The 14,647-nt window shown below is 46.2% G+C and overlaps 1 protein-coding gene across 2 annotated transcripts in view; it reads left to right on the top strand.

The window, feature by feature from the left end:
• Nucleotides 1-14,647, top strand: part of LOC126998692 (reelin-like) — a 438,128-nt gene that overhangs the window by 299,727 nt on the left and 123,754 nt on the right. For both annotated transcript variants that reach the window (XM_050860695.1, XM_050860691.1), the window contains one exon: nt 7,328-7,407. In XM_050860695.1, coding sequence (XP_050716652.1) covers nt 7,328-7,407 — 80 coding nt within the window. The remainder of the gene's footprint in view (nt 1-7,327; nt 7,408-14,647) is intronic.

Here is a 14,647-nt window from a genome sequence, read left to right as displayed (position 1 = left end):
TTTGTAGTGGCAATCGCAGCTGCCCGCCTGCGCTGCCACACCCTCTGGAGTGCAGACCGCATGATGAGACGCAAGTCCCCAATTGGAAGAGCGCACTGCGAGGGAGCAGCGGCCCGCGCCACCTTATCGGCCTCCTCATTACCAAGAGCTGAGACATGGGTAGGTACCCAGCAGATGGCAGATAGTTCTCCGGTGAAAATTGAGGCTAGGTTAGGTAAAGTTCCAGAACGGGAAAAGTCTGGAAAGACAGCTCCGAAACCAACGCCAGCATCGGATTTGGAGCTGTCCGTGTAAACTGGAACAGATGTGACGTGACTAGCTGTGTGGGATAGGAACAGCTGTCGAGCAGTTCCCGCTGAGATGCTTGCTTTGATGAGGTTGAAGTACCGGCAGAAATGTATAGTTGGGAACTCTTATGGTGTGATGGGGGGTATCTGATAAACTGCTGTTGGGAAGTATGGTAGTGAGAGGTCCCAAATGGTATTCCGGGCACGGAAACCAAAGGGGTGAGGTAGGAGAGGCTTGTTTCTGTATATAATATCTACATTGGTGTCTATGGCAACGATGTAGGCAGGGTTGTTAGGCTGGCGTTGTAGTCTGTACCAGGATTTAATATAAAGTCCGTCTCTTTGCAAGTCTAAAGATGGCACTCCTGCGTCGACTAAAAGACTTGATATAGGAGATGCTCTAAAAGCACCTGTTGACAGTCGAACTGCAGCGTGATGGAGTGCGTCAAGTGTGCGGAGAAGGGCGGTTGTTGCCAATGTGTATACTTCGCAGCCATAGGACAGTCTGGACACGATAAGAGCCTGGTAAAGGCGTAGGAGTATAGTGCGCTCAGCGCCCCATGAACTTACTTTTTAAGTCTTTTAGATGTGGGAGCCATGTGAGTCGCCTGTCGAAGACAAGTCCCAAGAACTTGTGTTCTTCCACAACAGGTAGACGTGAACCGCACATGATGAGATCAAGGTCTGGACGGTGGCCTCTCGGGCGACAAAAGTGCATGGCAAGACTTGAATGGTGAGAATCGGAAGCCATGATTCTCTGCCCATCTGTATATTCTGTTAATGGCATGTTGCAGTCTTCGCTCCGCGGTGGACATCCGAGCCGCCGAGTACCAGATTGCCAGGTCGTCAACATAGGAAGACGACACCCCTCTGGGAACGATGTTGTAACTCAATTTTTGGCCACGTCAAAGAGGGTGACACTGAGGACGCTTCCTTGGGTAACTCCTTCCTGCTGTTCATAGGGTGGTGAGTAGGAGGTACCAACTCTGACGCGTAAGGTCCGTTCTCCAAAAAATCCCTCAAAAAACTTTGGCATCCGTCCACGGAGACCAAAGTTATGAAGCTGCTTTAAAATCCCATACCTCCATGTCGTGTCGAAGGCTTTCTCGAGGTCAAAGAAAATGCAGACCATGTGTTGACTTTCTGCAAACGAGCGGCAGATAGCTGACTCGAGACGTACAAGGGCGTCTACTATAGATTTCATCCTCCGAAACCATAACTGATAAGGAGACAGGTGGCCATTGCTCTCTTGATAGTGTATTAGGCGGAAGTTTACCATCTTTTCAAAGAGTTTGCAGAGGCAGGATGTCAGAGCGATGGGCCGGTAGTGTAAGGGTTGTGAACCATCCTTCCCAGGTTTGCGGATGGGAAGTGCAATGGATTTGCACCATCCACTTTGTATGATGCTAGTCTGCCAAACTTTGTTGTATATTTGGAGCAACAGGGTCGTGTGATAGGACTAAGGTGTCTGATCATGGCATAAGGGATATTATCGGGGACCGGCGACGTGTCGTTGCAGTGGGAGAGAGCTGATTGTAGTTCGCGCATGGGAAAGGGAACGTTGTATATTTCAGTGTTTAATGATGAAAAGTCTAAATTGCGTCTCTCCTGTTCTTCCAAGTGCCGGCGTATTTCGGGAGGTCTAGAGTCCCGCATAGACACAGCAGCAAATGCACTAGCTATAGCGTCGGCGACTTGTACGCTCCCTGCCATTATGTCATTGTTGATGTTAAGTGCTGGTGGTAGCCTCGGTGAGAACTTTCCAGCAATTATGTGTACCCTCTTCCAAACTTGTGTCAGATGCGTCTGAGTTAATTGAGGATACATAACTGGCAAACGAGGAAGGTCGTGGTTTTTTAGTGTCCGGCGTGCTTGTGCTCGTGCTTTCTTGTAGGCGATGTGGTTGAACTCTGTCCTCTGCCTCTTGTAGCGGTTGAAAGCCCGGCGTCGGCAAGCCACTGCCTGCTTGCACTCATCAGACCACCATGGCACAGGCCGACGTGATGCATTTCCCGTTGTCTGTGGGATTGTGAGTTCTCCCGCCCGGTGAATGTGCGCCGTAAGAAAGGTAACTGCATCTTCGGTTGTCTTGAAGTCATCAATCGATGTCTCCGTATGAGTCATGGCCCGAAAAAGCTCCCAGTCCGCTCGCTCTAATTTTCAACGTGGTAATCGGGGTGACGGTCGGAAAGTGGAATGGGAGATGAAGATGGGGTAGTGGTCGCTGCCATGTAGATCCTCTGATATTTCCCATCTAAAGTCCAGGTATGCGTCAGAGAAACTGAGTGAGAGGTTAGTAATTGACCGTGTGTCGGTTTGCATATGGTAGTGTGTTGGATGACCGGTGTTAAGTATGCAGAGGTCTAGGTCTTCAATTACAGATGCAACAGTGACTCCTCTTGGGTTGGTGGTGGTATCCTCCCATAGTATATGGCGACTGTTGAAGTCGCCAACTGGTAAGAAGGGTGAGAGCAGTTGGCGTACCAGTGTCATGAGGTTTTGCTGATTGACTGGTGTACTGGGTTGAAGATACAGGGAGCATAGAATGTAGGTATTTGTTATGTGAATTTGAGAGGCAGCAACCTGCAAGAAAGTGTTACGTGAGAGCGGAGTGTGTGTTATATCGTTGGAGATGAGAAGACAAGTACCGAAGGAGCTTGTGTGGGATCTGCTGGAGAGTATATGGCACTGTAATTGCGTGGGGGAGGATGAGCGTTTGCTCCTAACAGTGTCTCCTGGAGGCATAGACACTGTGGCTGGGAGTTTTTAATTAAGAGCTGGAGTTCTTCCCAGCTTCCTCTTAGACCGCGGCAGTGCACTGTTGGATCTTGAATTTAATTTTGTTTTTTTCAGGGCGCCCTCGGAGAGGGACCTCTCTGACGTAGCACTGGGCTTTCGCTGGAGGGTTGACCCCAGCGTTGTTTTGTTCTTTTTCGGCCCAATGGCCGATGTGACAGGCCGGGAAAGATCTACTTTTCCCCGGCCTCCTGCTCCTGCCAGTTGCTTCCTCACCCTGCCCCCCTCAACCTTCCGTCACCCCGACGAAGTGGCAGAGGAAAGAGACACGGGTGGAACCTCCGGCAGACTGTGCGGCGGCGGAGGTCACGGGCGCCGGCAGAACCGCACCGTAACCCTGGGCAGCAGCGGACACCGGCTGAGAGTCAGCCGTGGCCACTGGTGCAAGGGTGGCTGCTGCAGCCGGCACCCGGGATTCTTCCAGCGACCCAGAGGCGGGCGCTGGAAAAGGCAATTTAGCAGGAGGACTGTCCCCAAGGGACTCCTCACTGCGAGTACGCTTCTGCTGATGGGGCTCAGTGTCGCAATCAGCAGGCGTCTGGGGTGATCCGGCCTTTTCAGGCACAATTGAAGTTTTGGAGATAACATACTTGGCAGTGGTAGAACGGCGATGGGCACGGACATTGAGGGCAGCGGCATATAGCATTCCGGTGCTGGACATCTTTGTTAGGGCAAGTTATTTGGCCTCAGCGAAGGGTACCCTTTCCTGGTTGCGTATTTTGAGTACTTTCCTCTGAAAATGGAAGCGCTCTCAATATTTTGATGAAGCAGGATGAGGTTCACCACAGTGATAACAACGCACAGGTCCTGGGCAGTCGTCACCGTGGTTATCCATACCACATAACACGCATATTTTTGCTAAGCCGTTTTTAAAGCGCCGACGGGTCTGGGTGACGTGACCATACGCTTGGCAATGAAAGCACCTTCTGGGGTGGGGGAAATAGGGCTTCACATTCAAATTTAACCAGGCCAGCTTGACAGTCTTGGGCAGTACTGATCTGTTGAAATTAATGAGTAGGGTTGGTGAAGGTGTGAGGACTCCGTCTACTTTTCGTTGAGCTCGTCGTACTGAGGTCACATCGTAGTTTTTGAGTTCGTTCACCAACCTTTCTTCTGAGTAACAAAGAAGGTCCCGTGAAAAGATAACTCCCCGAGATTGGTTCATGGTGGCGTGGGGAGAGCAGGACACTGATGCACCCGGAACAGAGGTAAGGGCGCGTAGCTTTGAACTCTCTTCAAGTGACGAAACTTTAACTAACAAGCTACTGTCCCCTTCTGGCATAATCTTGGGCTCACGGCCACAAGCCTTGACCAGAGAACGGTGTACTTCAAAAATATCCAGGTCGTTTATCGGGCAGCTATCCACGGACTTGACTACATTATACTTTTCATATGAATCAGGTTCATACATATCAGGCAAAACTTTTATTTGGGAAATTGGGGAGTTCGCAGGTTTAAGTGAACTATTCCGTGGACCTTTGTGTCGCACGGACTTCTCTTGGTCAGACCTTCTTTGAGGTAGGGACTGTCCAGAGGCACCACCAGGAGCCGTGAAAGGATCCGAGGTGGCGATGAGAGAGGACCGTGTGGGAGTTTCCGGGGACAGGCGGACGGCAGGGAAAAAGGCAGGCCGGGGCAGTGTAAGTTTACCCATACAAAAGGGATTTCTTTCACTTCCCCACACCCCCACCTACCACGGAGCCCAACAAGGGAGGCTGGATGTTGGGGCCAAACCGCACCCAACAGCCCCAGGGGTAATGGGGAAGTATACACTGCCACTACCAGGCGTTTAATGGCGGTCGCGGGACCGTTTCGATCGCCCACCCGGCAGTGCCCGCTTGACCCTATCCATCGGATGGCCCTACCCAGTGCATGACCAGCCGATTGGTTCAGCGGGGCCACACTGAACCGCCCGTCTTACTCCAACCCCCCCACCAAAGGAGTGTGTTGTCCACCGAGGGAAACAACACCCTGCCCCGCGGTGGACTCAACTCCCAGATGAGAGGGCACGGGAAGTATACGGGACGCCACGCACGGCAAACACGTGGGGAGACAATAGCCCTGCCCTAGGTGGTAAAAGGGCGGGCGCAGGCAACATCACCAGTAGGCCTCCTCTACCGGTGATGAGGGGGAAGCACTTGGTCCACGAGGCAAGCAGACATCGAGCCCTAACGAGGTAGACAAACCACCACGGTAGGTGGTGCCCCCGACCTCGCTTCAAGCCCCGTCACCACGACAAGGTGACTATCCTTCGACGGGGAAGAATCCCATGGATCCGCAGAATATCCCAGTGTCGAAACACGTCGGCGTTCCACAAGAACGCCAGGATCCGGTCAATTGTTGGCTTGCCGAGAGTGAACCCGTATGGCTCAGGTTACTGAGACTTTAGCATATGAGATCGAATTTGCATCAGCACTAAATAAGCAAGCACTTTGTCCGGCACACTGAGTAGTGTAGTACTACGGTAGTTTCAATCCTGCCGGTCCTCTTTTCAGAAAGGGAGAGCCAATCCCCTTTTCCAGTCTAGAAGAATCGCACCAAATCGCCACACGGCAGACAGCACCGCATGCAACCCATGGATAATGGCTTCACCCCCAGCTTTCAGCATCTTCACATTGATATTACAAACCCCAGCTGCCTTTCCACTCTTCAACATCTTCACAGCCCCTTTCATCTCCGCAAGAGATGGAGTTTCGTCTATTGGTGGATCAGCAGCCGTCATCTGCATCCCAACAAAAGCTGTCCACCTGGGGGCCTGCCGTATACAACTGCCCAAAGTACACTGCTTAACGAGCTAGGAATCTATCTTCATTTGATACTATCTGCCCATCAGTCGTTCGGAGAGTACTAGTCTGAGTGAAGTTTTTCCGAGCCCGAGGCTCCAAGATGAGCTTCTGGGGGCAGCATGAGCCAAACAAGATGGCGCCACTATAAACACTTTCCTACACCAACGGGCTGGGGCCGACCATCAGGCCCCACCAAGAAAGCTTACCGGTGCCATAGGCCGAAACGTAAATAAAATATATATAAATAAAAAACAATGAATAAAAAATGAAAGTTTTTCATGGTGCTGAGTGGATAGCGTGCGGGCCTGGCATTCACGGCACCTACCACCTGGGATTTTTCAGTCACCGCCGAGTGGCCTAAGACTACCCACATGCTGTCCTGAAGACCACCCATCAACCCGGACTCTAGAAGAAACCGTTCAAGTGAATCAAGAGTAAGTTCCGGGGGGTAGCATGAGTCAAGCATAACTGGCGCCATTATAAAAAAAATTGCCTGCGCCATGACGGGCATGGGCCGACCACCATCCAGGGCCCTGAAGAAAGCATACCGGCGCTACAGGCCGAGATGTAAAAAAAAATAAAAAAAAAAATAAAAAAAGGCGCCGGTAGGCTTCCTTGATAAGGTCTGATGGTCGGCCCCAGCCCGTTGTAGCGCAGTTAAGTGTTTATAGGGGCGCCATCTTGCATTGGCTTATCTTTGATCCTAGGATCTAGAGTCCACGTTGATAGGTGGTCTTCTCGACAGCATGTGGGTAGTCTTAGGCCACTCGGCGGTGACTGAAAAGTCCCAGCTTGTGGTAGCGGACGGGGCGCGAATCCGCATCGTCCTGAACGCGGCGCCGTCACGCTATCCATTCAGCCACCGCTGTTGGCACAGTTTTTTTTTTTTTCATTGGAATTCGCGTTTTGTTTGGTGATAATCAACATTTTTGTTTGATGAAAATGTAGTTAAATGTGATGTTTCATTTGAAGTTATGATAATTACAAAACATTTTGTTGTTTGTAATCCATAATTAAAAAAGCAATGTGTGCCAACTAGCCCATTCTCCCCTACAGAATTCTTTAATTTTAGATGAGTTTGAATCTTGCTTTCTTAGGTGTAACATTCCTAAGAAAAGGAATGGATTATTCACTGTACACCTTTTCTAATATCGGGGTAAACAAGCTAAAAAAAAATAAAAAAAGGCGGAAACTTAAAAACAAATCTCGCACGCAAACGGTAAATATAGAAGAGAAATTATGTTGCACACAAATGTTTTCTCACATCTCCATGAACTTTAAATTACGGGAAATTCACTTTCACCAATAACATTAAGAATGAAACCCGTGTAAAACAAGAGATTCTTGCAACAGATCAGGAAAAATATTAAAACATGTTATCTTTTGTCTTAAATCAGAATGTTTGTCAGTGCTGACCCAATGTGTGAGTCTAATGAATTTATCCATGTGCTGCAACAGATTGGGAAGGATCACGTCCTTAGCTTCCGTCTGGCGCTTGGCTGTAACGCTTCCTGGGACAACACGGCGCCTCCAGTCAGGTGAGTGCTGTGACTTTGTTTTCATTGAAATACCCACTCACTCATTTACTCACCCAATCACCCACTCACATTCAAAGCACCCACTCTCAACATTTACTCTTTCGTTCATTCATATACATCTACAAGCTCATTTAGTTACTCATTCACTCACTTTTCCATCCATGCACTCACACACACGAAGTAACTTACTAACTAACGGGGAGCATACACCCGCGGGTGCGTCGCTTCACTCACTCACCGCCTCCACTTCTGACGGTCCCCCCAAGCAAGCTCCTTAGCATCTGCCCTGTCCATCCCAAGTCAATACTGGCAAGACCGATCGACTTGTCCCAGGCATGTCATACGTGGGTGACGGGCGTCCCCCTTGGTCTCTTCCACTCAGGGATGTTTCATACGGAAACAACCCTATGAGCAGAATCGACGATCGGGAGGCGTGTCATATGCCCATATAACCGAAGTCAACGTTCACGGGACTAAGCTGATAACAGGTCTCGATTCAGTTTCATTACGTAGTCGCTGGTTCGACACGAAGGCATTTCAGCAATACGCCGTGATCTTGCGAAGACACTTGGTACCATAGACATCGACAAGCCTCTCTAAGTCACTATTTCAGAGTCCATGTCTCACTGTTGTACAGTAAGACCGGGAGCACAAGCGACTTAAAGATTCGAAAGTTTCTCCACGTGCATATGCGTAGATATCGACAGAGCCATATATTATATTGAGCGAATCTATAGCACCGTGGGCCAGGCAATCCGTCGAGTGACTTCCTTGTAAGACCCACCATTGTAATGCACTAGTATACTATCAAGATATGTGAAACTTTTGGTTACCTCAACATTCTCACCACATATATAGAGAAACTGAACTGTGTCATCCAGCTAGCCTCCAAACGACTGGACATTGATTTTGATCCAGGCGACCTTCGATCTTAGAGGCTTCGCCTCCTCATGCAGTATTTTGAGAGCCAATACCAAAACCTCCAGGAATTCAGCGAGAAGTACATCAGGGGAAGAGGTGGCTGAGTTGTTAGCGTGCCGAACGTGGGTTCGAGTCCTGCCCGCCGCCACAGCTCGGATTTTTCTGTCACCGCTTAGTGGCCTAAGACTACCCACATGCTGTCCTGAAGACCACCTATCAACCCGAACTCTAGATTCTCTCTCTAAAGAGGCTCAAAGGTGAGCTCCTGTGGGTAGCATGAGCCAAGCAAAATGGCACCACTATAAACACTTGCCTGCGCCATTATGGGCTGGGACCGATCAAAAGGCAAAAACAAGGTCAGTGACATTGATGTCGCCAAGAAATGCTTCTCAAAGACTTTGATAAATAATTTTGCCTTATACCCAGTCCATGTAAGTGTTCACAAGTGATGGGGCAAAAGACGCACCCGTGTCTCTCGTCAATTTTGAGGAAAAAGCCGGAAACGCCTTCCCCACATTTCACAGCACTCTCATAAAGGTCAGTCGTCAGGTTAATAATCCTTGCAGGAATTCCATGGATCTTCAGAATGTTCTGGAGTGCCTCACGATGCACTGAGTCAAAAGCCATCTTAAAATCGATATAGGCTGCGAGTAGCCCTTGTCGAAACTCACGTCGGCGTTCCATAAGGACATGCGAATGACATTCCTAAATTACATTTCCAACATAGGGAAACCAAGATAATCTCTTGCGCCACAAACCGTGCGAAGAAAGGCCGTTACCTCTTATCATGTTCTCCCTTGGTAGAAGCAGGCATATCTGGATCATTAACGCAGCGCAATCAGCCACCCAAGCTCAGAAGTGGGCAAGTGCGGTACTTAGTGCGGTAGCGCGGATGTGCTGCATCACAAAAAAAGTACCGCACTACCGCAAAAATTTTGAAAATACCGCATTACCGCGGACCGCACTAAAAAATCCTGCGGTACTTTTCTGCGGTACTTTGAAAACTATCGAAGACGACATTTGCAGTGCGCCATGCTCACAGTTTTTTTTTTTTAACAGTGAATCGGACTCAATCAGTCAATCGGTATCAGTCAACAGAATCAGTGATTCAATCATTCTGACTTTCAGTTATTGTTCAAAATTAAACACTAAATAGACAGACTAAACTACTACACTGCGAGTTTTCTTTAACCCACGCGGTTCCGGCCATTTCAACCCCGCACCCGTCCGTGGTGCCGGCCGATTTATTTTTTATTTTTTATGAGCTTAAAGAATCCTAAGCAATTGTAAGATAATGGAAAGCATGCAAAAAGTGGTTTAGCAAAGTGAAAAAAAATTTAAACCCACCTTATATATGTTGATGTTGTCTCTCGTCAATGCATATTAAATGACGGTACTCTCACTCGGTTTTACATAGTTTTTATTAGTAACTGAATCATCATCAGACATGTGTGATAAGTTGATAACATATCCTCAATACCAAACACAAATAACTCCCGAGTAAATCTGTTCGTCACTCAACCCAAGGCGGCGCGCCATGACTGCCTCTGACGATGACTAACATGATCGCTAGGGGTGGGCAGGTACCGGTACCAGTACCGGTACTAACGGTACCAGATAACGGTACGGTACCGGTACCAGATTGCTCGGTACCGGTACCAGATTGCTCGGATTTATTTATTGGATTTATTGATAATTCTTCATGTCCGATTATTTTTTAGGTTGCTAATAAATATTGTTATTGTTATTAGACTATGATCGAGTACATTCATAATAATTATACATGCTATTTTTTTTTCGAAAAAATAAATATTCACTTATTCAGAGAGAGAGAGAGAGAGAGAGAGAGAGAGAGAGAGAGAGAGTGAATATCTCGGTGATATGGGTACTCGATCATAGTCTAATAACAATAACAATATTTATTAGCAACCTAAAAAGAAAAAGAATCGGACATCAAGAATTATCCAGTAACTCTAATAAATAAATAAAACAATAAAATAATGGAAACGGGAGCTGTGATGGAAACGAAAAGCAGGACAAAATGGTGGGAATTTGGGGAGACGGTCAGCGAGGCAGTGACTCAGCGTCTCCACACAGGGCCCATACCGTGTGATACAACATGGAGGCGGGCGAGCGCCAAGCGTCACTAAGATCTAAACGGTACCGGTACTAGCGGCAATGCTCAGTGCCGAGTGATCATGAGGCTTCGCGGCACCAGGTACCGGTACCGGGTGCCGAGAAGAATCGATTCAGCCGGCACCCGGTACCGGTACTTGGTGTCGAGAAGAATCTATTCAGCCGGCACCCGGTTCCGGTACCTGGTGCCGCGAAGCGTCATGATCACTGAGTCATCGTCAGCAGTACCGGCTTGATCTTAGTGACGCTCGGCGCTCGCCCGCCTCCCTGGTATCACCCGGTATGGGCCCTGTGTGCTGGACGCTGCTGACCGTCTCCCCAAGTTCCCACCATTTTGTCCTGCTCTTCGTTTCCATCACAGCTCCCGTTTCCATTATTTTATTATTTTATTTATTTATTGGAGTTACAGGATAATTCTTGATATCCGATTCTTTTTCTTTTTTAGGTTGCTAATAAATATTGTTATTTTTATTAGACTATGATCGAGTATATCCATAATAACTATACATGCTATTTTTTTATCGAAAAAATAAATATTCACTTCATTCAGAGAGAGAGAGAGAGAGAGAGAGAGAGAGAGAGAGAGAGAGAGAGTTTTCTTTACAGGAAATTTATTTGGGAATTTCATCAGAAGTCATTAAGATAAATAAAAAAATACTCCTTCGGGTACCGGTACCGTTACCGATACTAACGGTACCTGAGTTTTCGTTACCAGTACTACCGGTACTCAAATTAACGGTACTTTCCCATCCCTAATGATCGCTAGGGGTGGGCAGGTACCGGTACCAGTACCGGTACTAACGGTACCAGCTAAACGGTACGGTACCGGTACCAGATTGCTCGGTACCGGTACCAGATTGCTCGGATTTATTTATTGGATTTATTGATAATTCTTCATGTCCGATTCTTTTTTTTTAGGTTGCTAATAAATATTGTTATTGTTAATAGACTATGATCGAGTACATCCATAATAATTATACATGCTATTTTTTATCGAAAAGATAAATATTCACTTCATTCAGAGAGAGAGAGAGAGTGTACACCAGCAGAAACATCCTAATTGAGGGCAGAAATACATGAGAGAAAAAGTCCGCTGTGTGTGTCTGTGTGTGTGTGTGTGACACACACACACACACACACACATACACACAGACAGTGGACTTTTTTCTCTAATTTATTTCTGCCCTTAATTAGGATGTTTCTTCTGTTGTACTCTCTCTCTCTGAATGAAGTGAATAGATTCTTCTCGGCACCCGGTACCGGTACCCAGTGCCGGGAAGAATCGATTCAGCCGGCACCCGTTACCGGTACCCAGTGCTGGGAAGACTCATGATCACTCGGCACTGACCATTACCGCTAGTGGTGGTTCCGTTTGGATCTTGGTGGCGCTCGGCGGCGCGCGGGGCTGGCCAGTCTCCATGCGGTACCGGTATGGGCCCTGTGGGACGATAAGCCTTAAATGTTGTTCTGGCTGCTGAGTCACTGCCTCGCTGACCGTCTCCCCAAGTTCCTACCATTTTGTCCTGCTTTTCATTTCCATCATAGCTCCCGTCTCCATTATTTTATTATTGGATTTATTGGATGATTCTTCATGTCCGATTTTTTTTTTTTTTAGGATACTAATATATATTGTTATTGTTATTAGACTACGTATACATATGCTATTCTTTTTATCGAAAAAAATATTCACTTCATTCAGGAGAGAGAGAGAGAGAGAGAGTTTTCTTTACAGTAAATTTATTTAGGAATTTCATCAGACGGCATTAAGATAAAAAATAAACTTTTGGGTACTGGTACCGGTACCGGTACTAACGGTACCTGAGTTTTCGGTACCGGTACTACAGGTACTCAAATTAACGGTACCTGCCCATCCCTAATGATCGCCGCTCATGTCCCGTACAAAGTTTTCTTTGATGCATAACATACTATATCTGTTTTTTTAACTTCATCGTAACTTCTCTCTCTCTCTCTCTCTCTCTCTCTCTCTCTCTCTCTCTGTTCAATGTAGCCAAGATCAATATTGTTTGATTATAATAATATTAATAATATATTATTATTATTATTATTATTATTATTATTATTATTATTATTATTATTATTATTATTATCTCCTCGATTCAAATTTCCACGTGGTTGTTTCGCTGAGGCCCGAGATGCAAGTGCTTAGAGCTTTCCCACGGTCGATGTCTCGCTATTACCAGTTGATGTGTTTTGTCTTAATATGTTTGACAGTTTGAATAATGTTTCACACTGTTCCCATTATGACTTTCCTTTATTAGTAATCTTTCATTTTCGCTCAGACGCCGGAGAATTCCTCCCATTCCTACCCTCCTCCCCTTCCCCTTCACTTAGAGCGGGACCCAGGGGGGGGGGGGGTCAACCTAGCTGGAAAGGTAACAAATTCTAACCCACATAGCAATGGTGCTTGTGTCTGCCCATGCACGAAAATTGAAGTCTGCCGGGCCTGCAGTGGTGGACAAGGTCATGAAGTCATGTCAATGTTGTAGCCCCATAACATTTATTAAGACCCTGACTTTGGTCCTGATCTGAACTTCACGGTAGAGATCGCGAAATGGTCGCAAATGACTCCAATGAAGAAGACAAACAACTTACATTCCGACATCATTTGGCCAATGTTAACTGTTTGGTCTGTAAAAATTATCATAGTTCAGAAATATGGTGCAAATGGCATCTTTTATAGCAATTAGAATGACTATGACCATTTTTACAGACCAAACAATTAACATTAGCCAAATGTTGTCGGAATGTAAGTTGTCTTGTTCATTGGAGTCATTTGCTGCCATTCAGCCATCTCTACCGTGATGTTCAGATCAGGACCAAAGTCAGGGTCTTAATAAATTCTATGGGGCTACAAATTTTACATGACCTCATGACCTTGTCCATCACTGCAGCCCCGGCAGATTTCAATTTTCATGCATGGGCAAACACAAGGACCATTGCTATGTGGGTTAGAATTTGTTACCTTTCCAGCTTGGCTGACCCCCCTGGCTCCCGGTCTAACTTCCCCATATCATCTCTACCTTTCCTCCCTGGCTACTGCAGCTGTTATTCAAGGTCGCACCACCCTTCCTTCCTTCCTTCCTTCCCATCCCCCACTTCCTCCTCTCTCACATGAAGCTGATCTCCCCTCTTCCCCCTCCCATTTTATATATATATATATATATATATATATATATATATATATATATATATATATATATATATATATATATATATATTAACAGGTATAAATGAGTCAGAGGGGGGATGAGTAGGAGGAATATGCCCAGAATCATCCAGAGTGGAGTTTTTAGAGAAAGTTTGAGAGAAGAGTTCAGCCTTATATATATATATATATATATATATATATATTTTTATATATATATATATATATATATATTTATATATATATATAGAGAGAGAGAGAGAGAGAGAGAGAGAGAGAGAGAGAGAGAGAGAGAGAGAGAGAGAGAGAGAGAAATCATCAGTTTAAGAATCTTAATAGGTATAAAGAGTCAGAGGATGAGTAGGAGGAAAGTTTGAGAGAGAGTTCAGCCTTATATATATATATATATATATATATATATATATATATATATATATATATATATATATATATATATATATATATATATATATATATATATATATATAAGGCTGAACTCTTCTCTCAAACTTTCTCGAAAAACTCCACTCTGGATGATTCTGGGCATATTCCTCCTACTCATCCCCCCTCTGACTCCTTTATACCTGTTAAGATTCTTAAAAATGATGATTTCTATGCCCTCTCTGACCTCAATTCTCAGAAGACCTGATGGAGTGCCTCCTATTGTCCTTAAAACTGTGCTTCTGTGCTGACACCCTGCCTGGTCAAACTCTTTCGCCTCTGCCTGTCAACATCTACCTTTCCTTCCTGCTGGAAGTATACCTTCATACACCCTGTGCCTAAGAAGAGTGACCGTTCCAATCCCTCAAACTACCGACCTATAGCTTTGCTTTCTTGTCTATCTAAAGCTTTTTGAATCAATACTTAACCGGAAGATTCAAAAGCACCTTTCCACTTCTGACCTTCTATCTGATCGCCAGTATGGGTTCCGCAAGGGGCGTTCTACTGGTGATCTCCTTGCCTTCCTAACTGACTCTTGGTCATCCTCTCTTAGCCGTTATGGTGAAACCTTTGCCA

The sequence above is a fragment of the Eriocheir sinensis genome, chromosome 2, assembly GCF_024679095.1.
Source record: "Eriocheir sinensis breed Jianghai 21 chromosome 2, ASM2467909v1, whole genome shotgun sequence".
Taxonomy (NCBI): Eukaryota; Metazoa; Arthropoda; class Malacostraca; order Decapoda; family Varunidae; genus Eriocheir; species Eriocheir sinensis.
The sequence above is the reverse complement of the archived record's forward strand: the minus strand, read 5'-3'. Positions and strand labels throughout refer to the sequence as shown.